General features: G+C 40.1%; 1 protein-coding gene across 4 annotated transcripts in view; it reads left to right on the top strand.

Annotated features, from left to right (window-relative positions):
* The window catches only part of Sgcd (sarcoglycan delta), a 938,532-nt gene that overhangs the window by 770,875 nt on the left and 140,957 nt on the right, over positions 1–26,700 (top strand). For all 4 annotated transcript variants that reach the window (XM_048782821.1, XM_048782814.1, XM_048782808.1 and 1 more), the window contains one exon: positions 24,006–24,093. In XM_048782821.1, the coding sequence (XP_048638778.1) occupies positions 24,006–24,093 (88 nt within the window). The remainder of the gene's footprint in view (positions 1–24,005; positions 24,094–26,700) is intronic.

The following is a 26,700-nucleotide window of genomic DNA, read 5'->3' as shown; positions in this document are numbered from 1 at the left end:
AAGGGACATTCTCTTCTACAATTCCCACCTGAAACCAGAACATGATGTCCTATTGACAAGATTTGATTCTTTTTCCACCCTATGGGCTTTGGAAGTAGTTTCCCAACTCTGTCACTCACTTTTCCCCTTCTATCAATTAAGAAATCCAAGTAAGCCAGGCATGGTGGCTCACGTCTATAATTCCAGCAGCTTGGATGGCTTAGGCAGGGGGATTGAGAGTTCAAAGCCAGCCTCAGCAAAACCAAGCTGCTAAGCAACTTACTGAGAACCTGTCTCTAAATAAAATACAACATAGGGCTGGGGATGTGGCTCAGTGGTCAAGTGTCCCTGAGTTTAATCCCTGGTTCAAAATAAAAAGAAGTCCAAGTAAATTCCCCCAGGACTATTGCAAGACATTTTTAAATCACCATTTCTATAAATATCATCACTGCCTGTATCTGTAAACATCATGAATGGTTGAAAGGAATTAACCATCAAGATCCTAGCAAGAGACTATCTGAACTTATGCAACCTTGTATTACTCTAATAAGCAAAGCTGTAAAGAAGCTCTTAGGAAGGTTTCTCTGACGGTTCAGTCTTGGGTAACTTGGTTTAGATGACTTAGAAACAGAGATCAGAAATGTCCCTGTTAGGACAGGGAAGCTGTGTCACCTGCTTACTTGCCTGATGGTTTAGAATTGTTTTTCAGTGTCTGAGTTGGTTGCTTGGGTCATCCTTTCTAGGGAGTGCAATCTTCAAATGGAGCCTTTTTTTTTTTTTGGTTTTATATCTTTTGTAGTTTTTTTAATTGTCTTATTATAATGTGGTCTTATGGAAAGAAGGCTAAATTTGAAGTCAGGAACATGGGAGAGTAAATCCCAACTCATACCTGTGATCTTGGATAAACTAGTTTACTCTTCCATTGAATTTTAGCTGCCTTCTCATGAAAATGGAGGCAGTCTTATTCATATTCAAGGAATGCCAGAAGGATTAAATAAGAAAACTTATGCAGAGTCCCAAACATATGTGGGATATCAACTGAAAGGTTCCTTGCTGATGTGCGAAGGCAGAAGCATGCTTCCCATGTTCAGGCATAGGAAGGAGCCCCATGTGGCTAAGGCAGAATGACCCAGGAGAACTCTGAGGAAAAGGGAGAGATAGTGAAGGACACCGAGCAAAGGAAACACACGCTCTAACTTGGGCTTATAAAGGAAGCTCTCAGGTTGCTAGTTTAGGATCTCAGTGAGACTGGGAGTAGAGGGATCAGTTAGTCTTTCCCAGGATTCCAGGTAACAGGTGATGGTGGCCAGAGCCATCGGGCAGCAAGAAGGGATGGATTCTGAATATAATGTTGTTCTTTTTAGCTTACCTTTTATTTCTTGGATTGTGGTAACAATATTTATCCAGTTGTGAGAGCTATTAATAAGGAAAAGATGGTGATACAAGACAACCATCAACACCTACCTAAAGTAGGCCTGTGCTAATTCCCCAGGCACCAATGAGGAAGGTGTAATTATTAACCCCTATTGACAGAAAACAAATCTGAGGCAGAGAGAGTCCAAGGATCACAACCAAGGTCCCACCTATCACAGTGGTGGAGCTGGGAGTCAAGCCCACGTGGCCTGCTTCTAGAGCCACACTGGGGGGGTGTGGTCTGTACAGAGGAGTCACGTAGGGCCACATTCTATACCTGCCCTCTTTTTTTCCTAAAGATTAATTTTCCCCCACTGCCTCAGAGTTTTCATAAGGTGAGCCACTGTGCCTGGCTTACTTGGACTTCTTAATGGTTCTCTGAAATCATTATCAAAGAATGAAGAAGTTAAATGTCATTCCTAGTGATAGAAGTCTGTCCATCAGGATATCAGACATTTGGGTGGCTAGTGAATTTGTTTATCGAAAAAAATAACGAACTAACAATTTTACAATTTTATCAAAATACTCTTTTTCTGTTTTCTTTTTTTTTAACTGTCCAAAAATCACAATGAAATTTTTAAAGTGTTTTTAACATGGTAAAATACAGAGTAAAATGAAATCTACCGTTTTAGGCGATGTTAAGCATACAGTTGAATGATGTTAAACATATCCACAATGTTCAACGATCAGCACCCTCCACCTACAGAACTCTTTTCATATTGAAGAACTAAAGTCCGTACCCATTAAACAACAGCTCCCCACTTCCTCATGTCCAAGCCCTGCCAACCAACATTCTTCTGTATGAATTTGATTGCTCCAGGCACCATATAAGTGGAATCATATAGGACCTTTCCTCTTGTGTCTGGCTTATTCCATTTAACATCCTCCATGTTGTTTTCATTTGTCAGATTTTACTTATTTAAGGCTGAATACCAATTCATTGTATGTACACATATATTTTGTTTTCCCATTCATCCTTTGATGAATCACAATATATTTTAAAATTCTCATAGCACATTAATTTATCTTGAATTTTAGAAGTCATGTCACTTTACAATCAAGTGGGGACTCAATAGCAAAAGTCTTTTTGTTGCTTCTAGCCTATAAAGTGCACAGAACTGTAGCAACTGACTATTTTAAGCAAAAGGAAGGGAGGTCTCTACATTCTGTTGACTTTTGGTCTATAGAATCAAAAATGAGGAGCATTTCCCACTGTATATTTTGTGTCTTATTTATTATGTTTCATTTGTCCTGAATTAAGCAAATCATTTTGTTTGCACAACAATTTCTTTTTGGGGTTGTATTTGGGTTTTTTGAAAATTTTACTTTCCACAGTACATAATAGATTTGTTCAAATATTAACCTTAGGGAAATGTAATTTGACAGTTCTTCAATGAACGTATAAAACTAATTATAAGTGAAAGTCATTTCAATTTTAATAGTAATAAAAAAGACTCTACCAACGTTAGATTATTCTCTTTCAACTCATACATAGACCTGTCCATCATTATGATTTCCTTTTTGACCAAATTACATGAATCAAAACATTGAACCTTTTTGTTTTATTTCGAACTGAGTTCTGAACCTGTGGCACTTAACCGCTGAGACACATCCCAAACCCTTTTTATTTTTTAGTTTAAGAGAGGGCCTCCCTAAGTTCTTTAGAGTTTTGCCAAATTGCTAAGGCTGGCTTTGAACTTGCCACCCTCCTGCCTCACCCTCCCAAGTCACTGGGATTACAGGTGTACAACACCACACCTGCAAAACATTGATTTTTTAATCATATGAGTGTGTTTCACATCTTACTTTAAGATAAAGACTGCAAAAACCTATTTTAAAAATTTATTTAAGTTTAACAATACCTTTATTTCATTTTTATGCGATGCTGAGGATTGAACCTAGTGCCTCACACGTGCTAGGCGAGTACTCTACCACTGAGCCACAACCCCAGCCCCTTGCATAAACTCATTTTTAAAAACTAATAGGTATCTACCAAAATAATTTTTACCACTTACATATTTTGTTTTGCTCACATGTTTTTTTCTTTTTTCCTTTTTTCCCCTGGATTAAATCTGGGGCCTTGCTCATGCTAGGCAAATGCTCTACCACTGGACTGCATCCCCAGTCCTCAGATGGATTTTTTAGCCTACTTTAGAGAGCATGCTGTTTTATTATTGGAATAAGATAGCACCCGTTTTAAAGGGACCAGCATGTTATAGAATCATCAAATCTCCAGGTGGAAAGAAACTTAAAACTTACCTAGACCCCATGCTCAACATGATCTGAATCCATTTGGTCACCTGTGGCCCTCAGACTTTGCTTTGAACCTTCTATGGTCTGTGTTGCCAAACCTCTGTGAACTGTGTATCCTTGGCATGATTTGGGGCCTAAGTACATATCTTTTTAAAATAATATTTACTCAATGTTTTTCTTTTAATGGAGTTTTGTTTTGGGTTTTTGTTGTTGTTGTTGTTGTTGTTGTTCAGTTAAAAGAAAAATTCAACACTATTCTAAGTGAAGAACTAACCTTACATCCAAGAACAGAAGGTAGACACAAAAGTAACTATTAATGTTAAAATATTAAACAGGAACCAACTCACTGATAAATATGGAAATGTGTTTTACAGAGGTATTGATACCATCATAGGTCCAAACTGAAACATTATGTTTAAAGTCATCAAAGGTATTAAAAGGCAATTGAAAAGGAAGTGAGCCTTTTATATGTAATGCCATGTTCTGTGACAGCTAAAATCTTGCACACTGCTAAGTCCCAAACTTTGGGGAATAATACCTCTTTCTCACATTCCATCCTTGGAAAAACTTGACTGCTAGAAATTTCTCCTCTCATTTTGTTGACATTTGACCGCATCTGTAGAGTAACCACAGATGGTTTACACATGAGGACAATATAGTTTAATCAGAATCCACTGATTTAAGCCTAAATCTCCTTCAGAACAAGGACAATGTGAGCTGGACAATTAAGTGATTTGGTATACAGCTTACTAATGTTTTACAAACGCCTATGTCAGACAAATTCATTATTCTCCTGGAAATTTGAACTAAGCAGCCCAGAGATTGTGTTCAATCCTTAATATGTACTGGATGATGACAGTGATATTACGGTCATTATTAGCAATGGCGAACACAGATTGAGAGTGTGCTATAGTCTAGACACAGTACTCGTTGCTTTGGATATTATGTAATCTTTTGAATACTCTGTAAAACAGGTTCTACTTTTATTTCTATTAGGTGGACACAGAACCTGAGTGGTAGAGGAATTAAATGGCATGCCCAACTACTAAGAGAGAGGTGTAGGATTTAGGTACAGGTAGTCGGATTCCATAGTCCGTGTAACTTTTTACCACTAAATGTTCCTGGCCCCCACTTGTCCTCCTTTGAACCATTATAAAACACTGCAGAATTGTTATGATTTAGATATGAGGTGTTCCTTGGGCTGGGGATATAGCTCAGCTGGTAGAGTGCTTGCTTCACTTGCACAAGGCCCTGGGTTCAATCTCCAGGACCACAAAAGAAAAAAAAAACGAGGTGTTCCCCAAAAACTTATGTGGTAGACAATGCTGCAGTGTGTAGAGGTGATATGATTAGATTATGAGGGCTCTAATGTAATCAGTGAATTAATCATTTGATGGAATAATTTGAAAGGACCACTACACAGGCTGTTGGATGGAGGAAGTAGGTCACTGGGGGTGTGCCCTTGGGATTATATCTTGTTCCCCTGGCTTCTCTCCTTATCCCTGCTTCCTGGCAGCCCTGAGCTGAGCAGCTTTCCCATGTCATATCCTTCCACCAAGATGTTCTGCCCCACCTCAGGTTCAGAGCTGTGGAGCTGACTGACCACAGACTGAACCATGAGCAAAAATAAACGTTTCCTCCTCTAAGTTGCTCTTGTCAGGCACGGTAGTGACAAAGAGCTGACTCACACCAGAATATACAGTATGGAAACAAAGGCTGGCCATAAAGTCTGGAAACACTTGACATATTTGACCATGTTAAGTGGACCAACTAATACCCATACTTGACTAGACAGTTACAATCGAGCAGGATGGCACCCCATCTGCACCAGAGTGGTCAGGAAATGCTTGGTTGATGATTTCTAAAACCTGGGTGGGACAACGGGGATTGTGCCGTGGGTTACACCCATGCCAGATCTGAACCCTCCTGACATGTTGAAAGTGCAGGTTTCTTCAATAAGAAGCAGAGATGCCAATCATCTGAAGCCGCCCATCATTAATACCATTCAGGAGCTGTTAGTGAACCTCATTTGTTGCATATTTCACATGTCATATCATGTCATTGAGCTCATGTGTATCATAATGAAAAACCATGAAGCCATTACTACGTGTACATATACTAATGTTTATAGCTTCAGGCTATGTTGTACTTATACACTTGGTTGTTCACCTTGTTGTATTTCATTCATTAAAATATAGGCTCTGGGTATGAACACAGTATTCCACACATGTCCTCACTACCCAAGGTAAAACAGAACCATCCTCCTTCTTATGAGGAGCTAAAAGTTTTCTAGCAATCAGTGAACTCAATGAACTCATATTGACTTTGATATTTATTTATCTGAAGAAAAAATATAGCTTTGTACCTACCCTGTTTTAAACACTTGGAATTTTGGTGGTGAACCCATAAACATCTCTGCCTTGTGCATCTTTATTACATTAGAGCAAGACAGATCCAAACTACATCATACAAATACATCAAGCAGATATGAAATGTTCAGTTATGCTGACTGAAATAAAGAAAGGTAAAGCTTAAGTGTAAGAAAAATGGAGAGTGAGGAGTCTTCTGTGCTAAACAAGGAAGCAAAGGCAGCCAGTGGGGTGAAATGCAGTGAGAAGAAATGCAGGACCAGTAAGTGCAGATGCTTGGAGCTGGGCCAACCCCAAGACGGCTGGAAAAGCAGGAGGCAAGTTTGCTGGAGTAGAAATGAGCACCAGAAAGAAATGCAGATGGCGAGAGAGTAGCAGACCACATCATTTAATGTCTTGTAATAAGAAATTTGAATTCAAACTTGGAAATTGGGGTCTGATTTTTTCCCCATAGGAGTGAGGTCATTGTGTTGAATTTGAAAATAATTACCCAGTTACTCGGAGGATAATAGACTATAGGAGGGCAAGAGTGAATGCAAGGAAATCAATATAGACTATGGAAGAAAACAACTAATTTTGCATTTCCAAGATTGTTCATTTGTAATGATCATTTCTATTTTATTTATAATTTAAAGGCACTGCAATTTATTATGACACTAGTTGTTTAAAAGTCCCTTTGTGAACTAGCACATCGTTAATTTTGAAATTGCTTTACTGTGTTTGAAAATAATGTAGATCCTCAATTTGTTGGGCGCAGAGTTCTACATATCCATTAATTCAAACTAGCTAAACATTGGTCTTCAGATCATATCCATGTTGTCATTTGGCATGCAGTCTATAATTTTCTGATTCTTGTTAAAGTCTCATCATAGGGGCTGGGGATGTGACTCAAGCTGTAGCGCGCTCGCCTGGCATGCGTGCGGCCCGGGTTCGATCCTCAGCACCACACACCACATACAAACAAAGATGTTGTGTCCGCCGAAAACTAAAAAATAAATATTAAAAAATTCTCTCTCTCTCTCTCTCTCTCTCTCTCTCTCTCTCTCTCTCTCTTTAAAAAAAAATCTCATCATAGGGTTTGCTGAATTTGCCTCAAACTTCTGATAATTTTTATTGGGCATGATTTTATGGTACATTAATAGATACATCTCTAGGAATGATTTGTACAGCTTCTTGTTAGATTCTTTTGTGTGCAGCCTCTACTGTATACATTATGATGTTCTTTGCTCTAAGTACAGTTTATCCAATGTTAATATTGACATCTTAACTTTCCCCCTGCCATGTCTTTTTGCCAGATCTTTATTTTCATCCTTTCCATATGATTTTGTCTTAAATATTTCATTTGTAAAAGCAGCACTTCTGTAGATTTTTCTTTTTCTTTTTTTTTTTTTTTGCTCTCTATTGTGAATATTTTGTATCCCTGCCATTGTAGTTGGTATTGATTCTCTGGTATTGCCTTTATAAAGAAAAACATTTTTGTCCTCTTAGATATATTCCTTCTCTTTCTCTTATGCTGGATTTGGGACCATGGGTGATAATTTAGTTCTTGCAGTGACCATTTTAATTATCAACATGTTCCCTTACTAGTTCCATCCTTCCTCTTAGATATGACACCAACCTCCATCTGCTTTAGCTGTCCAGTAACCTGTTGGCACAGGTGAGGCTGGCTCTGCTGTCCCACCACAGCAGACTCTGAAAGTTTCCTTCTGCTTGGCTTCAACTAAATGTTGAATGACCTGCTTCTGTACCCTCATATATCTAGTTTAAAGTTTTTTATTACCCTTGATATAACCCCTATACCCATTGGTAGTTAATCCCATTACTTGCTCTAGTCCCTGGTAATAATTTTTCTTTGTTTCTAAGGATTCACCTAATCTGGCTATTTCTTATCAATGGCTTCACTCAGTATGTGGCTTTTTGTGTTTGCATACTATTCCATTGGATTGACATACCATATTTTGTTTATGCTTTCATCTGTCAATAAGCATTTGTGTTGTTTCCTACCTTTATTTATTATGAATGGTGCTGCCATGAACATTTGTAGGTAAGTTTTTGTTTCAGAATATGTTTTCTATTTTGAGATATGTACCCAGGAGTAGAATTGCTGCATCACGTGTAATTCTATGTTGAAATTGAGGAATGGATAACTGTTTTTCATAGGGGTGGTACAATTTTACATTGCCACCAGTGACGATGACCATGAGGCTTCCTATTTCTCTACATCCTTACTGCCATATTATTTTCTGATTTTTTGGTAGCCTTTTAGCTGATATGAAACTTACCTAATATTTTCAGACCCACTATAACTTAGTGGTTTTCTGTTTCCATTCTTGCCATGCCTTAACATGGCTATGGGTTAGAAGCCTAGGTGTCCGTCAAAACACTATCTTCTCTGGCCATTCTGGCCATATTTCCTGCACAGATGTGCCTGATCACAGAATACTGTCACTTTTCTATGGAATGGGGAAGGAGATGGTATCTTTGCAAGGTAGGTAGACTCAGACTAATGAAAGTTTAGTTCAACTGGCTTTCTCCTTTATCACCTTGTCTTCTTAATCATACTACTACAACACAGACATTGCACAAGTTGAGAACAGAGCAGAATGCGTGTATGTTTTCTAACAGTTAAGCTTCTTCTCAAAGAGTCAGCAACAACTCTTAAACCACTTCTCTTCTCCCCCTTTTCACCTGCCCAAGAAATTAGAACTTTTGACATGCCAAGAAAGAAATGCAGAGCCCACACACAAAAAAGAAAGAAATGTATATATTGTCTGCATTTGTCCATACTTTCTTACTTAATGGCATTTCTATGAACATTATTTTATGTATTCATGATATTCATGATTGTGAACATATATTATGCGTATATTATGCATTCATTATTTTATGATCATAAAAGCAATATATACTTATTGCTCTTTAAGAGACAAAGACTCACAAGGCATGCAGGCACATGCTGGTAATCCCAGTGACTCGGGAGGTTGAGTCAGGAGGATTGCAAGTTTGGGAGCAGCCTTAGCAACTTAGCAAGGCCCTAAGCAACTTAGTGGGACCCTGTCTCAAAATAAAATATTAGTTGGCTCTCATAGTCCTTACTCTGCTTGGAACTGTGCTGTCTTGCATAAATGATCTTGGTTCCCACAGCAACCTAGGAGGTAGGTATTGCTCCCTGGCCCCCAAGCTCACTTTATAGGTGAAAAAAAAAAAAACAGAAACAAGCTACACCCTGCATTTACACACTAGGGTGTGGATGTGCTTGGTTCCAGTCCTACTCTGTGTGAAATTGTGCTTCTAACCAGCATGTTCACATCTAACATCTCTCTATTTGGTGGGGGTCAGCTGGGCTTAGCAACCATCAGCATCAGTGGTTAATATCCTTTTTTAAATAACATTTTTAAATGTTTAAACACAGTGCTAAATTCCTTGCATATGCTCTTTCTTTTAAACCTTTCAACTCTGTGGGTGGTTACTGTTAGTAATACCATTTTCTACAATGTGATGTCTATTTTCCAGTTAAAAACGGATGCTGAGTGGTCCAAGGCCACTAGTTCAGAAATAGCAAAGCAGGGGAATCAATTCAGAACTCGGCACCTCCAAAGCCTGCACAGTAGCACACTCCAAAGAAAGGATCCCGTGACCCCAGGGTCAGTGTTTTGAAATTTGTTGTTGGTTCCTATGCCATTCTAATTTTTTTTTTATGAAGTCCAGCCTCTGTCAAGTCAGGAGGCACGAGGCTAGGCATATTTCTCTTGAAGAAAATCAAATTATGTCTCTCCCATGACACAAACCTGCCCCTATGCAGCCATTATTTTTCACTCCCTGTTAATAATTCTGACCTCTGCCTGCACTTCTCTGAAGGGTTCCCGTTATCTCTACCCCAACTTTTCCTGAGAGATGCTTGTTGACTCCTGAGAATACCATGTACTGTTCTGTGAAAGGTCAAGATCCAAAGCAACAGTCCTCACTGACAGAGGGAAGAACAATGTGCAGACAGAGCTGAGGAATGTGCGGGGGCCAGCCACAAAGCCAAGACTTGTGCACCCGGATCTGGGGGTGCTGTCAGGCCATGGCAAAACCAAGGACACTGCCCATGGAAAAGTCCTGTTTGCAAATGTGGTCAAAAGCCAGAGGATTTTGGCCTGTGATAGTTTATCTGCAAAGAACAGGGGTGGAACCATTTTTGTTTTGCTTTCTGGCAAACAACCTTCCATACGAAAACACATTTTAGTCTTGCTGTCTTGAGATTCAGTACTGTTAACAACAGAATTGGCCTGACTGATCTCAGGGGGAAAGATGGGGCTGACTCCTTTCATGCAGGATGTCTCTGCTTATTGGCTTTCTCCAAACCCCTAGTCAAGCCTGCTTGCCCCCATAAAGATGTCTTAACCTTTCCAATATAAATAAAATATGTTGAAGACTTTTCTTCATCAGATCTTTTTTTTTTTTTTTTTTTTGGTGGTGGTGGCAGGGGTACCAGGGATTGAACTCAGGGGGACTCAGCCACTGAGCCACATCCCCAGCCCGATTTTGTATTTTATTTAGAGACAGGGTCTCACTGAGTTGCTTAGTGTCTCACCGATGCTAAGGCTGGCTTTGAACTCACAATCCTCCTGCCTCAGCCTCCCAAGCCACAGGTCTTATATTTACAGCTTAGACTGCATATTCCACAGCAGTAGAATGGGAGGGAACTTCTTGGCTTTCAAATCCCGAGTTCTCTCTTTGCAATTTACCAGCACTGAAGCTAGTCAACGATGTGCCCCCACCCCACAGTGTTAGTTTCCCCATCTATAAAATGGCTCACTGGGACTGTGGACATTAAGCCATCTAGCAGGAGTCACTGAGTGCCCATCAAGTGACAGGAGCTCTTCTAACCCCTTTATGATTTGAAGAAGACAAAGTCAGATCTACCTCATAAATTCTTGTGTATACAGACCAAGCTATAGGGTAGTATTTCCCCAAGTGAGTCCTACAGTATTTTCTGTTGATAAGTAGTTTAAGAAAAAACATCTATAATTAAATAAACATGGGAGAGGTTTGGTACCCAAAGGAAAACAAATTGTTATTGAGGTAAGACTTCACAGAGAAGGAAAATTCTAACCAAGACTCTGAACTTAGAGAGGACATTAGACTTTTGTGAATGTTTTGCTCGTAAAACCTTTTGGAGACAGATGGTTTTTTTGTTTCTTTGTTTTAAGAATGACTACTCACTATTATGGAAATTTTTTCCTGCACAACACTGGAAAATATTAGAAAGATGGGTCAGGCAGTTACCAAAGGTGTTATTTCATATGCTGTGAATATAAACTTGTTACCTGAGATCATGATAGACCAGTGGCTTGTACATTATCCAGTGCCACCTTCATGGGCTGTCTCTGATCTCATAGGGGCTTTGATTGTACAAGAGTGTTGATTTTCTCTTTCCAGATATAACACAAGGCTCCCTGCTACCTCTTCACTGCTCTGACACAGTTCCTAGCTTAGTGCTGGGTGCATAGAAGGATGACTGCATGCATTATGGCCTTGGTTTCCCCAGCCATGTGTCATAGACACATCCTCAAAGCATGCTGCCATGGCTGTGCTGGCACACAGTGGAGTCTGGCTGCACTGTCCCCTGGGTCTCTGGTGGGATGTTGGGAAGTCATTCTTTTCCAAGGCCCTTCAGTTAACCTTTATACCTGACCTTGCCCGCAAAGAGGAAAATGTGTCAGCCTTTTGTTTTCCTATGGAGTTAGCTACATTTCAGGAACCTCAGCTAGGAAATGAGAATTAACTTATAGTTTTACATCTCCCTATTTGTTTCTTCATAGCTCTGTGTGTGTAATTGTCTACCTGCCTTTGAAAACACACATACACACACACACACACACACACACGCACACCAGAAAATCCACTGAGTTTTCATTTCCTAAAAAGTTTCTTTGAATTCTTTGTAACCTTCAGACTATAGGAAATCAGACTTGCAATGTTACCCTGAAGATAACAATTGCATTTTAATATGTCTGCCATCTCACAGAATCCCTAGTGACGATGCCCAGAAAGAAGAGGAAACACATTTTAAGTTGCCGGGGAGAATCAACATGGAAATGCACAGATGTTTGAGTGAAAGTTGACAGCTGAGATAGCAAAATTGTGAACATTTTTATAAATAAAATTTCAGTATATACTGGGCCTGTACAGAGTAACTTAAAAGTTATAATATAGAGTTGAAAAAAAATGTGAACTCTGTACCCCAATACATCGACTCAGATGTTTCATACTTAGCATTTACCAAGTGGCATTTTTAAAAATTATTTTGTAGTTGTGGAAGGACAGAATGTCTTTATTTATTTGTTTATTTATGTTTAATTTTTATGTGGTGCTAAGGATGGAACCCAATGCTTCACACATGCTAGGCAAAATGCTCTGCCACTGAGCTACAGCCCCAGCCCCCAAGCAGAATGTTAAAGTCTATAACTTTACATCTACCAAATTTACCCTTCAGATATTTCCCTCAGCTGCTATTCTGTAGCTCAGTCAAAAGCTATACCTCTCCAATTGCCAAGAAATGCAAAAGTTCTCCTTGACTCTGTCCCATTTTTCCTGCCCAGGCCAAATCAATCACCAACCCCTGTCAATTCTAAAAACACCCATCTTTAATCTCCCTACTATCTCTGCTTCCACTGCAGTTGAAGCTGTTATTGTTTCCTCATCTGGGTGGCTGAATAGTCTACCTCACCTTCTATCACATGCACTTGCAAAGTAATGAGAGTGGCCAGATTTGCCGCCCTCTTATATGGACAGTGTCCCCTAAAGGTTCTTGTAATAAGACTGGGTCCCCAGGGTGTTGGTACTGGGAGGGGGTGCTATGCTTTGCATCTTTAGGAGGTGGGGCCCAGTGGGTGTCCTTAGGTCATTGGGGATGTGCCTTCAAAAGAGATTGTGGGATCATCCCCCTGTACTTTCTGTTTTGAGATGTGAATGCTCACTCTGACAAATGTTCTCCCCATGATGGGCATCCTCAATAGTGCTCATATCCTGGATTTGAACCTCCAAAACTGGGAGCTAAACAGACTTTTCTTCTTAAGTAGCCAGTCTCAGGTATTTTGTTGTAGTAACGCATAGCTAATACAGTGTTTAAATGAAAGTCAGTTCGAACCACTCTTAAAATCCTTTCATGATTGCTCATTTGTGGGGGGAAGTTCAAAACCTTCAAAATGTCCTGTGAGATAAGAGCATGTAGACTGACTACTACTACTGAGCATGTAGGTTCTTAGACATAACTCAGAGCCACAGTAATAGAAACAATAGAGTATTGACTCGAGAACAGATAACAGAACAGACTAGAGGGCTCTAGGACAGACTCATGTCAGTTTGGGAATTAATATATGAAAAAAAGTGGCATCACATATTTGTGGGGAAAATACCAACTATCTGGTGGATAGTGTTGATGAGAAAACTGGTTTCCATTTGTATTCCTACTTCACTACATGCAACAGGGAAAGACTTGATATGAGAGGTAAGACTCAAATATAAACAGAAGAAAATATAAAGAAAAGGAAAAGATTTCTTTATTAAACATTAACAAATTAACAAAATGAAACATCCCTGTTCGTCAGAAGGCAGTGTGGGGCAATGTTCACAAAAAGTTTTCATTTCTCCCTTGGATTATCAACCACACTGACCTTTTTCTCCCTGTCCCTTAAATATACTAAGCTTTGTGGCCTGGAGTTAGTATACCTGTCTGTGTCCGTGAAAAGTTTCTGCTCCTCTGTCAGCTATCCAGTCGCCCCTCATCCCAGTGACCTCAGCCAAAATGTCTCTTCCTTAGAAAGGCTTTAATGCCCTAATTATGGTGCTGTGCATGTGATCTCGTTTCACCTTCTCATCTGCATTCAGTGCACATATTGCAATCACAATGATATAGCCATTTATGGAACTCTGAACTCTGAATTTAGTATCCATCTCCCCTAGTAGATTAAACTCCAGGAGATCAAAGGCCACCTATCCAGCACTTGGCTCAGTGCTTTATACTTGGATGACACTCATAAAATGTTAGTGAAATGGATTGATATGGGGCAGTTGAAAGAGAGCTCATTTGACACCACCTGCCACAAGCATACCATGGGCCCAGGGAAGTCTCCAAGCGTCCTTCAATTTCTCACTCATTGAGAATCTGCAGTCCCATTTTGGGCTGCTGTTTTGCCCTGTCACTCTGCTGCTCAAGTCTTGCTTGCCTCTCCTACAGTTCCTGGCACTACAGGAGAAGCTATATTAATATTTGTTAATTTCATGTCCATTCTACTTCCTCTCCACTCACTCAGATTTCCATGTTCAGATTATCACATTGCCCATGCGTAATGGCTTGTTTTTGAAAACTCTTTGGCAGATCATGTCAACCTTCATTTAATTACTGCTTCAGTTGACAACTCGCTGTCCGTTGACTCTTGATTTTATCCGAACATTCAGTTATTCAATAAATGTTTATTGAAAGCCTAATGGGTACCAGCAATGTGCTGGGCCCTGGAAGAACTGGCATTCCCCTGCAGCATTGGCGTGTTAACACTATGTCCCAAAGGCATCCTTAGACAGAACACTTCCACTTAGCAAAGTATTGAGAAAGACCACAGTGAACCCAGAATTGGGTATATGCAGAATAGCTGAGCAAGGATGGTATGGGAGAAAATCTGGATCATTGTCCAGCTTACCTTGACAAGATGTCTCATGGTGTAGCTTCGATATTCACTGCTGGAATTAAAAAAAAAAAAAAAAAAAAAAAAACAATGTGAATGCACCCAAACTTCATTATAAAAAGACACTCCAAGGTAAAACAGAAATGCCCATACTAAAGTATAGTTTATAAATGTGCTTTTCAAGGGGTCAATTCAGATAAATTATAGCATCCCATTAAAATAATATAATAGAAACAATTGATGCTTGCTGAAGAGAAACTTAACAACCCTTTGGAAATGACTTTATTAACAAATCTGAGTTTTTATTAGCTTTGATCTTTCCAGGTCACATTGAGAGTTTGTATTACTTTAGGAAACATCCAACCTGCAGCTCATTCATTGGGATACCTTCTACACAGAAGCCAAGAATTTCAGAGCACCCTATTTTCTAGAAACTGACCAGGGAAGAATGATCATGCTTAGAGGCCCCTGAGACTTCACCCAGGCTGTGAAAGATCCCAAAGATGGTTCTTTGATTATTCTTAAAGACAGAAAGCTATGGGAAAGAAATTTGTCTCCATGTAAGGAAAATTTTTCTGATATTATCAAACCCAAAGTGGACCATCTATATCTCCTTGCTTGCTCAAAGATGGGTGCTCTTTCAGGGTCTCTTTCTAAAATTCTAGATCTTAGAATTCAGCAGCCTAATAAATCTTTCAAAAAAATATTATATTTTGCAATAGTTTTATATTTGCAGAAAAGCTGTGAAGATAGTACAGTGTTCCCATATACCCCACACCCACATTTTCCTGTAAGTAGCATCTGTTGAGCCAATATTTGTATCATTACTAACTAAAGCCCATTTATTTTGGTTTTAACCAATTATGCTTTTTCTGTCTAAGGATCCCACCCAGGATGCCTTAATACATGTAGTCCTCATGTCTCCTTAGTCTCTTCGTGGCCAAGATTTGATGACATGGACAGTGTGAGAAGTGATGGTCAGGCATTTTTGTGAAATGGCTTTTAACTGAGATGGGCCTTATGATGGATGAGGGGCATACTTTGTAAAGAGAAAGACCTCAGGTGTAGTGCCATATTTGCCACAGTATATCAAAGGTGCCTATATCAACACCAGTTGAGTCACCACCGCTGACGTTGTTCAACTGGGTTACTTTGCTGAGGTAGTGTCTGTCAGATTTCTTAGCTATGAAGTTATCCTATTATTTCCCTTCTGTATTGTTCTTTTTGAAAGGAAGACACTGTGGGCAATCCACCTTGAAGAGTGGGGAGTTAGTTACATAAATTATGTAACATTCTTCTACCCAGAATGTTTGACTCTTCTTCCCCATTTATCCATCTATTCATTTATTCATCTCAACACGGACTCATGGGTATTTATTTTTTACTCTGAGTTATATTCCAATACTAGGATGTTTATTTCACTGCTCAAATTATTCCATCCATGGCCATTGGGACTCTTTTGGTCATCTCCTGTGTCCCTTTGATATACATACCCCCATCATCGTGGGTGTTTTGGGTTTTGTTCATTTTTTTGAACACTTTCTTTCTGGCATTAAGAATGCTCCTGACTCATGCTATAGATTTCTTGCTGCAGCAGTATAATTAGCTGTTTCTTCAAGGACCTGTCTTCGTGCAGCTTTTGTGTTTGTTTTGTGTTTGTTTTGTGTCTTCTTGCAGTTTTGTGTTTTGTGTTTGCAGTTCTGAAGTGCTTTTTGCAGGTGCTTTTCCTATAATTTCCTTCTTGATTTTCTTTTAACACCATTGTGTCGCCTTGAACTTTGTTTCATAGGCACAGAAACTCAACTCGGCCAGAAATGATTTACCCAAGGTCACAGAGTTGCTGAAGAAGTGGGGTTGGGATGGAAGCCCAGACCTGCCAGACTTCAGAGCTCTGCTCCAGCTTTGCTCCAGGAAGACAGCCTCCCTAGTTACCTACTTAGCATTATATAGAATCAAAGCTATTATGAGCCCACCTGCCTTCCATTAGGAGGAAAGGGCAGAAGCCAGCCCAGTTCTCCTTGGGAGACTCCTCTCAGGAATCCAGCTGCCCTAATCTCTTCCTCCTCTGAACTTCACTCACACTGAGAGTTCAAACCCTTCCCTCATGTGAAACTTGTTTGTGTGCTAATCTCATGGTTTTCTCTGTTTATCTAAATTCCTGGAACAGATTGTTAGCTCCTGGGAGGGCCAGGGAGATATACTACAGTGTAGGATTATCAAGATAAGAAGCTTCTGGCTGCCACATCACTTCAAAACAGACTGGGGTGATATGGTTGTGATTAAATGCAAATATTAAAATCTGTCTCTCATCCCAGGAGAGCATAAATCTTGACTGAAGTGATAGCACATTGTTGTTATGGTTATTTTACATCAAATCAGTCTCCTCCTGGGCTAGGAGTTTCTTAAAGATAAAGGTCACTTGTACTTCCCATTCTAGGGACTGGGACAGGATCTGACATGTTCCAGGCACTCCTTTAATGTACAGAGAATGCTTAAGAGAGGCTCTTGGGGCCTGCTCTGAAGTCACACACAATTTTAACCAGCTCTGCTCTTGAGAAGGTAATGTTATTAACGAAGAAAAAAAATTAAAAGGACTCATGGATAAAGGAAGAATAAGTGACAATAGACGAGGAATGTCAACATTTTAAATCATTACTGTTGGTTGTTTTGTTGAGGTCCGGGTCCTTGGTGTTATGAACAAAGAATTGAGCAAGACACACAGAAATAACAGGCATAGTACAGATTTATGGAAGATGAAGGTAGCACTTGGTTAGATAAAGTGAAGTGGGCTTGGTGAGACAGAGAGAAAAAAAAAGAGAGAAAAAGAGAGAGAGAGGTTGGTTCAAGGTCTCCAATGTCTGGAAATTAGCTGTGAGGTGTTCTCTTCCTTATACAGACCAAAAGGAAGACCTTCCCCCATTTACTCCCATTGGTTACCTTATGATACCTGATTAGAATATTCTCCAATTCTCCCTCCTCCATTGGTTACTTTAGAAAATCTAATTAGAGTACTGCCCACTGTACCCTCATTGGTCATTTTAAAATATTGAAACTGAGGGGGGGGTGTGTTGTCACAGTGATCCGTCCTCAGTGGGAGGAGTTGTCAGGGTAATGGGACTTACTGTAAATAGGGACATGACTTATCTCCTTGTCTTGTCCCCCAGTGGCTTCTTTCTTATACCCTGTCTCTACCATCTTGCTGTCCCCAAACTCCTACCTAACAAAACAATCTGAAGTGGGTAGAGGAGAGGTAGTTCAGCTGCAAAGCTAGGATCAACATCTTTCAGTAAGGAAACGGAGAACGACAGCGAATGTGTTAGTCCATGATGCAGGGCCCTGACAAGGCTGGGGACCTGGGTGTCCCTGGAGATCTGACGGTCAGGGTGTGGAGTGAGTGGGTCAGGGCAACTTACCTACTAGACTGCCAGGAGACAAAACCTAGATTCACTATGAACACGGAAATAGACTGAAAAAGAAGAATGTCCATACCCAGATATCATCTAACTCACTCAGCTGGGCACATACCTGTTTTCCAGTACAAGATAGGAGGAGTCTTTTTTAGAAGCTGGTTTAGACCAGAGGATCTCTGTGCCTGGGATACCCAATATAGATGACGTCAGGGTTGGACCATGGAAGACAGAGGGTTTAATGGACAGTCCACTGCACAGCAAAATGCCTAGCCCCTTCCCCTAGACAGCCAGAATTCTTATTATAAATTACTACCCACCCACCTCCTGGCAGAGTTTGCAGAATTCCTCTGGTGAAACTGGCCTAAAGGTACTGAAGGCCCAGTTTGAAGGTTTTTCCCAGGAATGAGTTAAATCCCTCACATTGTCCCCTTGGGCAAGATTCACCCTTTCCAGAAACAGCCTCCTATCAGCTCTAGTATTCCTGCTTCCTGCTGAGAGAGGATGGTGTGTGAATCAGAAAGAAATAATAAAAAGAAAAAAAAAAAAAAAGGAAAGCTTAAAGAACAAGAAAAATGTTCCTGAAATTAATAGTAGTAGAAAAGTTTTTCAAAATTAACAGAAAGAATAGAACAATGTCAAAAATGTCCTCCATCAAATAGGACCTAAAGAAAAAGGTTAGAACCCAAAGGATAGGAAAAAATAGAAAATTAAACAAGTTTTTTTTTTTTTTTTTTTTTTTTAATGAAGCCTATATTGGCTCCAAGCAAAGAAAATTGTACAAGAAAGGAAAAGGAAGTGCAGCTAAAGTAGAGTCCTTGACTTGTTGGAGAATAATAGCCACATAATCATAATAACTATGAATATCAATTTAACCAAAGTGATACAAAGTCTAGACCATTGCAGGGCAATAGATAGCATCTAAAGTGGATAAATGTTGCATAGAAGCATATTTTGGGCCAAAGGAAGAGAAACACCTGACAGAAACATAGAAGTTAAAAGCTCTTGCAAGAGGGAGAGGTGCGGATTGCTGCTTTTTGTTACAAGCCTTGTAGCATTTGATATTTATGCATTCTGCTTTGATATGAGAATAAATTAGACGTTTTTAGCAATCAGGTACAATAATTTAAAAATGTCACACAATAGAGCCATTCGGTGTTCAAAGAGCCACATATAGTAGCCCTGGAAGATGTGGTGGAAAAACAGTGTTCATTTCACTAGCTCCAAGTCATCAAGACAGGATTTGATTCTGTTCTGCTTAGTCTCCTTTAAAGAGAGAGAGAAATGTGGTGGAATTCCTCTCCATCAAAATGTGCACAGTGTGGACACTTAGATGCGTGTGCATGTTGAGCGTCCTTGTCCTTCTCCTTTGTGAGAGGGTGGCATGTTGCCTCTGTTCTCTATCCTACATTCTATGTCCAGAAGAATCACAAGCCGATTGGCTGCAGACTGACTTGAGATGACCCTCCTTATCATCCGATGAGGGGCAGCTAGACTCCTTTCTGGTCCTAGTTACCTTGAGGTCAGCGAGCATAAGTCATAGTGGTGAGCAGGAGGGAATGCAGAGGAGAGAGGGAAGGCTGAGAGGGCAGAGGTTAGCTTCTCATCAGACATCAGAGTGTTTCCCAGAGGCTGGGCTTGGCTGGTGTTTTCCTGCCAAGTCTCCATAGGCAGAGTCAGAAAACAAAATAAAAATCACAGGGTCTCAGCCACCCCGGGAGGCTCTTCACTTTGTTGACTGGCTCTTGCCTTTTTCCTGGCAATCTTTCTGATATAAGTATACATGAGGATTGCAGCAACATGTCCCAGGAGAGAATAAGGTTCTTTGTTTAAACCCTGATACAGCAAAGATTCTATTTCCCAGGATGTTAGCATATTAGAACAATTAATGCCAAACTATAACATTTTGACAAGGTAATAAAATGGGAATGGGTGGGTTTATTATATCTCCTGCTGTAAATCTTGGACAAAGCTGTTAGATTTGTCCATGATAGAAATACTTAAATAGTTGTAAGGACAGGCAGGTAGTATTGGGAGAGACTGGGATTTGAAGGATGGTGGTAAGCCAACTGGATGTAGGAAAACCTTTGAAATATAAAAACAGAATGTTGGAAATGGAGAAAACCCTTGATTTGCCCTACTGATGGGTTGGGGAAATTAGAGACAGAAGTGAGATCATTCTCCGTTCTCTCCATCTCTCCCGCTCTATTTCATGCCTCCTTTTCCCTCCTCCCCCTGCCTTCTTCCTCTTCCTTCTCTTTTCCCTTTTCCTCTCTTCCTCTTATCTCCTTTACTACTTCCTTTTCTCTCCTCCTTTCTTTGCCTTAAAAATTACTGAGGACTTCACGTGTGCCCAGCACTGGACCACATGCAGGCATCATTCATAATCACATCTGGAATCACTTGTTTTTGAATAATTTTATCTGGGAACCTTAATAATTTCAGTATTAAGTGTATTTTGGTAATTTGATAACTAATTTTGCACCAACCTTTTTTTTTTTTTTTTTTTAATGAGGACTGGAACAATTATGTACAATTATGTGAACAACTTGCTTAATGTCAACTCCCAAGTGGTAAAGTTGGGATCGGAAGTAGTTGGACTCCAGATCTCCTACTGCACACCTGGCCCACAGAGTGCTCAGTCATGGCAGTGATGAACTTGATAATGATATTGGTGTTGATGGTGGAAAGTGCAAAGACTGGGACACAGAAGACTGAGCTGATTTCAGCAGGGTCACACAGTAATTGGTGGCAGGAGATTTAGCCAGTTGCCTGATTTCAGGCCATTTTTCTCTCTGAAGTGTAAAGCTGGTGGATACATGAAGAGGAACTTTAGTGAATTAACTCCTGAAAACATAACTCCTGTCCAGGTTTCAAGTTCTAGATCGTGAATTCATACTTCATTAGAATTCTTTGGAAGCAAAAACTTAACACCAAAAAAAATAATAACCCAATTAATAAATGGGCAAAGGAACTGAACATACACTTTATAGAAGAATAAATATGATCAGTCGACAAATATATGAAAAAATGTTCAACATCTCTAGCAATTAGAGAAATTCAGATTAGAACTACACTAATATTTTATCTCACTCCAATCAGAATGGCAATTATTAAGAACACAAATAATAGTAAATGTTTGGTAAGGATTTGGGGAAAGAGGATCTCTCATACATTGCTGGTGGGACTGCAAATTGAAATTGGTGCAACCACCCTGGAAGGCAGTATGGAGATTATTCAGAAAACTTATCATTTGACCCAGTTATCCCACTCTTCAGCATATAACCAAAGGACTTAAAGTCAGCATACTATAGTGATGCAGCCACATCAATGTTTCTAGCAGCTCAACTCACAATAGCTAAGCTATGGAACCAACCTAGGTACCCTTCAACAGATGAATGGATTAAAAAAATATGGTACATACACACAATGAAATATTACTCAGCCATAAAGAATAAAATTATGGCATTGACTGGTAAATGGATGAAACTGGAGACTATCAGGCTAAATGAAATAAGTCAATCCCCAAAAACAAAAGGCTGAATGTTCTCTCTGATATGCAGATGCTAACTCACATTAAGCAGTGAGGAGGGAGGAATAGAAGTTCACTAGATCAGAAAAAGGGAATAAAGGGAAGGCGGGAATAAGAAAAACACTAGAATGAATCAGACATAACTTTCCGATGTTCGTTATGGATACATGATCCATGTAATTCCACATCATGTACAAACAAAAAAATGGGAAGTTATACTCCATGTATGTGTGATATGTCAAAATACATTCTACTGTTTTGTATAATTAAAAATTACTCAAAAAATTAAGAACTGTTTTGAAGCTTTAAGTTGAATTGCTAAGCAGACTCAGAAAAAATGATGAAGAAATTATTTTAGACTAATATTTGTTTCCTTATCAACAGAAAACAAATGACAAGATTTGAGTAAATGTACTTCTTTCTTGACCCAATTAAAAACAATTTATTTTTTGAAGTAGGACTGAACTCAGGGGCACTTAACCACTGAGCCACTTCCTTGGCCCTTTTTATTCTTTATTGTGAATCAGGGTCTTGCTAAATTGTTTAGGGACTTGCTCAGTGGCTGAGGCTGGCTTTGAACCTGAGATCCTCCTGCCTCAGCCTCCTAAACCACTGGGATTACAGGTGTGTGCCACCACACCTGGCTAGAGAAACCTTTTTTTTTTTTTTTTAATCTGGGGAAATAAAATTTTAAGCCATGGTGGGAGAGTACACTGGCTCAGGGATCAAAATTCCTTGTCTCTTTCTTCAACACTAGGTCAATAGTTCTCACCCAAAGGTAACTGGTTACTCAGGTCCTGAGAGAGTCAAGGGTATTAGTTATCCATTTTAGCAGAAAGCCTAAGATGAGAATGACCACAGATCGAGGCTGTCAGTATACCATTGTTGCCACTCCATCCCCTCTCCTCCTCTTGTGAAAATCGTCTCAGCTCTTGGAACCAGCTGTCTGTTAGCTCACAGTCCTCTACTCTTCGTCTACTGGTTCTAAGTTGGATTTGCTAATCAGCCTCACCAATGTTAAGAGGAAAGAGCCTATACTTACTTTTGTGAACTTTGTTCTTCATTTAAACTTGGTGAAGCATAGCCTTGCTCTCTTCAGTGACCAGTGCAAATGCCTACTTCTCTAGGAAGTCTTTCCACTCCCCAGGCCCAAGCTGCAAAGAATCCCACTCTTTGGGAAAGCTCTCCAAATACTTTGTAGTTCCCTACTGGTTCTCTGGCTGGTATACTTGTCCCCATTAGAAACTAAGACCTTGAAGGTAATGGCTAAGTTTCACCTCTCTGGTAGGAAAATGGTTCCATGCATTTGGACAGACTCAATACTGAGTATTGAGTATTACAGAGTTTCCGGCAGGTGTGTTCCATGTTTGAAAAGACAGAAATGACTAACATATTCATTTTTTTCCAATGACAACTAGACAATGTGGACGAGCATTAGTAAAAAAGAAAACTAAATGCAAGATTAGCAAATAACAGCATTTGAGCTACATCTAACCTTCCATCTGTCCTTGTATTTCCATCAAAGTAAAAATGGATTTTTCATTTTTAGATGACCAGTGGAGGGAATAAAACAGAGGAAAATTAATACATCATAACACATTAAGAATATATTAGATTTTAAACATAAAATTTAAATGAAGTGAAATTGAAATATCATGGTCTATGAATGAAGTTTACTTGGAATGTAGCCATGCCCCTTTATCTGTGTACTGTTTAGGAATATTTTTGCACCAAAACAACTAAGTTGTTTTGATGAAGAGGGAAGTGGATGATGGCACAGAGTACCTGGAGGAAAAGTAATCTGGAAAAGAGGAAAGGAAGAATGGGAAGAGATTTACTCAGAAAGTCTAGATCTCCCAGGTTTTGTATGCATATGTTGCAAACAAGTTCATGGGATTCTCACAGCTGGTGGACATGCCCAAGGGGAAGACCTTGGGTATTTCACTGCAACTATCTGTTCTCTTTTAAGGATTCTTCATTATTCTTTTGCTGAAACTGTAACCTAGAAAGGACATGGTTAGGAGATTAGTCTTGATTTTTTCTGTCCACAAAAGATAGCTTATATCTGCAATAAGATCTAAAGGTTTCTGTGTCCTAATTGTCTCTGATTTAACTATAGCACCATGCTTGAATGTGTTTTCTAGAGAAACCTGTGTTGTGTGTGTACATACATAGACCTGCCTCTGGGGGAATTCTATGTTGAATGTATGTCTTTTAATTATCATGTGTGTGGGACCATTAAACATTTGTTGGAGTTTTCAAATAACATACATTGGTTGGAACTTGACTAAAACCAGTTCAGCTCCTTGGAGAACTGAGATTATAGTTCTTTGGGGTAAAAAACCTTCCATTTTCATGTGTTTCCTTTGTTTTCTTATTGCAGGGTAATGCCCTCTACTTCAAATCTGCCAGAAATGTGACAGTGAACATTCTCAATGATCAGACTAAAGTGCTAACTCAGCTGATCACAGGTAAGAAGAGAAAGAACTTAGAAAAGCCAGATCCATGCTAGGCACTCAGAGAACATACACTTGAAGATCAAATAAAGCATCCCATGAACTTGGAAAGAAGGTTGGCTAACACATTGACTGTGTCAAGAAAAGAAAACATAAGATATATTCCATCAGTCTCCTAAAGGAGAGAGCCCTACCTAGTCACATTTTAACTCGGGAAATCCAATGATAGTTGCTTAGGGGGAGAAGCTATTTTTTGCAGGCTGTGGCCCCTAAATACAAGCCAGCTGCTTGTCCTGCTGCTCAGCCAAGAAAAGCTCCCCACTCTGAAGCTGGAGGAAACACTGGCTGTGTTAGATTGATTGGGAGAGCAGAGTGTGTACAAAGCCATGCGCCATGCTTTATGGGTTTTAAAAGGGACTTTTAATGATAGTTTGAATCTATGCCATATTTCCTATATGTGCTGACTTTGAACATAACTCAATTGCAAGATGCAGATGTAGCCATTGGAAATGTTTGTGTGGTTCTTTTTAATATAGGAGATCTGATCCTAACAGCTGTGGAAAGCACGCACTGGGTCTGAAGCTGCACATTCCTCAAATTTAAACAAGGATTGATTATTCACAGGAATGACTGTAATGTTAAGCATGGGCCTCATGGTCGCTTAATATGTTGAGTGGTGTGAATGCTGCATGCTCCCTAGGTGAGAGGCAACCGTGAACAGAGAGGCACCATGCACCCCCTCACCGGAAAGGGAGAAGGGGTGCTTATCTGAATAGAATGGTTATACTTTCTTCAAAAATGCCATTTGTTTGGCTTCAGGGCCGAGAGAAAAGTATCCAGATGGATATTTTGAGAAGCCAGTTGCCCAAATGCCCTGAAACATTACCGTGACTAAAATTTCTGGAGCCCGGCTCATAAACAAACCACAGGGAAACAGGTGCTTTTGTGCCCAGAGTCTTTTCCTGCTGGGAGAGAGCCCTACTCTCTGTCCCCAGGAAAACTGAAGATGGATGTCAAGAGATTCATAACCACTAGGTGACTTGGACCATCTAGGACCATCCATTCCTGGGTCTCAGGGACTGCCGCACACAGAGCCTGTAATCCACAAACATGTCGTTCCAGCATGCAGTGCCATTGCCGGCTGGCCGTGCTTATATAACATCTGGCCTGCAGTCAGCGTGCTAAATAATTAAATAAACAGCTTCGGTAAGCAATGATTTAAGCGGCATGTGTGAAAACTGCCTCCAGGAGGGAAATAAATCCAACCTCAGCTCCCAGATTCCTTCCTTCAAAAGGACCGTATTTAGCCTGTTGATCATTTGCCATTTATTTGCAGAGGGAGATTTGGCTTACTTGAGAGATTTTGTTTTGATAAAGCTGAAACTGCCCAAATAACTATTATTCAGCAAAACAGTCTCTCTCTCTTCCCCTCGCTCTCCCCTTTTCTCTCCTTCCACCTTCCCTCCATTGCTGTCCTCCTCTCCTCTCCTCCCCTCTTTGCCCAGGCTCTCTGACTTCCATTCTTTCTCTGGCTCATCCGCTCTCACCTGTTTCTTCTTGCCCACCATCTCTCACCCTACCTCTCCTCTTTCACATTTTTCCCTTCCTCCCTTTTTTTTCTTTTCTCCTTCCCCCCTCTCCTCTGGTCTCCCTTTTTTCCCTCCCTCCCTTCTTTCTCCATTTTTCTTTCACCCCTTCAGTAGTCTTGTTTTTCTGTGTCCTAGTCCCAAGTTAAGCCCTCCCGGGAATTAAAAGACATCTATCACTAACTCTTATGGTGAGGCTCAAGAGAGTTAGTAAAATGAGGTGGGCAAAAACATTCTAACACTGGGTAACAGAAGTTTTCACGATGAGTTCTACAGAGGATAATAGATGTATTTAAATTATAATTCCGTCTATACAAACATATGCACACCCATATACGTAGGGGTTTTCCTCTATGCTTCTCCGTTTACGATGTTACATTTATGCACACAGTAGAGAGCACTGTTTCAGCACCCATACCTTCGTCCAGTTATGCTGGGTGGCGTGCTTACAGGAAAGGATGCTGCCTTATTGGAAAGTCCCTGCCTTCCAAGCAATGAGGTCTACTTAGGCAATCCTGAGGATTCAAACATCCTGTGTTCCTGAAAAACAGATCTCAAAAGTCCTTTAGATGTTCTAATCTTAAACATTTCAGGTAATCTCTTTGCATGTAACGATGCTTTCAGTGATAGTTACTTCCCAAGATAGACTACAAGTGTATATCTGACCCACAATGCTGCAAGGAGGAAGGTGGTAGGGTTGTCCCTGCATCCTCAGGTGGTCAGTGCAGATAGGTCCCAGTGTCAAGGGAGATGGGGAAGAAATTTTCAGCTGAATGCCACCCCCCACCCTGTCCTTTTCAACTCCCAGATTTGTGGCAGAGGCTTGACTTGGAAGACTGTGGATAAATCCTGATGGATTCCAATTCTCCACCCTGTTCAGTAGAAGGCACTTCACCCATAGACTGTCAGACAAAGGCGGATTAACTGAAGATTAGTTTCACAGTATAAAGGGTGATTTTTTTTTTTCATCCCAAGAGAAACAATGGGCTCACCAAGGGAACTCCAGAGCTGTCCCCCCTCCATTTGCATTTCTCTC

Source organism: Marmota marmota, unplaced genomic scaffold (assembly GCF_001458135.2).
Source record: "Marmota marmota marmota unplaced genomic scaffold, marMar, whole genome shotgun sequence".
Taxonomy (NCBI): Eukaryota; Metazoa; Chordata; class Mammalia; order Rodentia; family Sciuridae; genus Marmota; species Marmota marmota.
The sequence above is the reverse complement of the archived record's forward strand: the minus strand, read 5'-3'. Positions and strand labels throughout refer to the sequence as shown.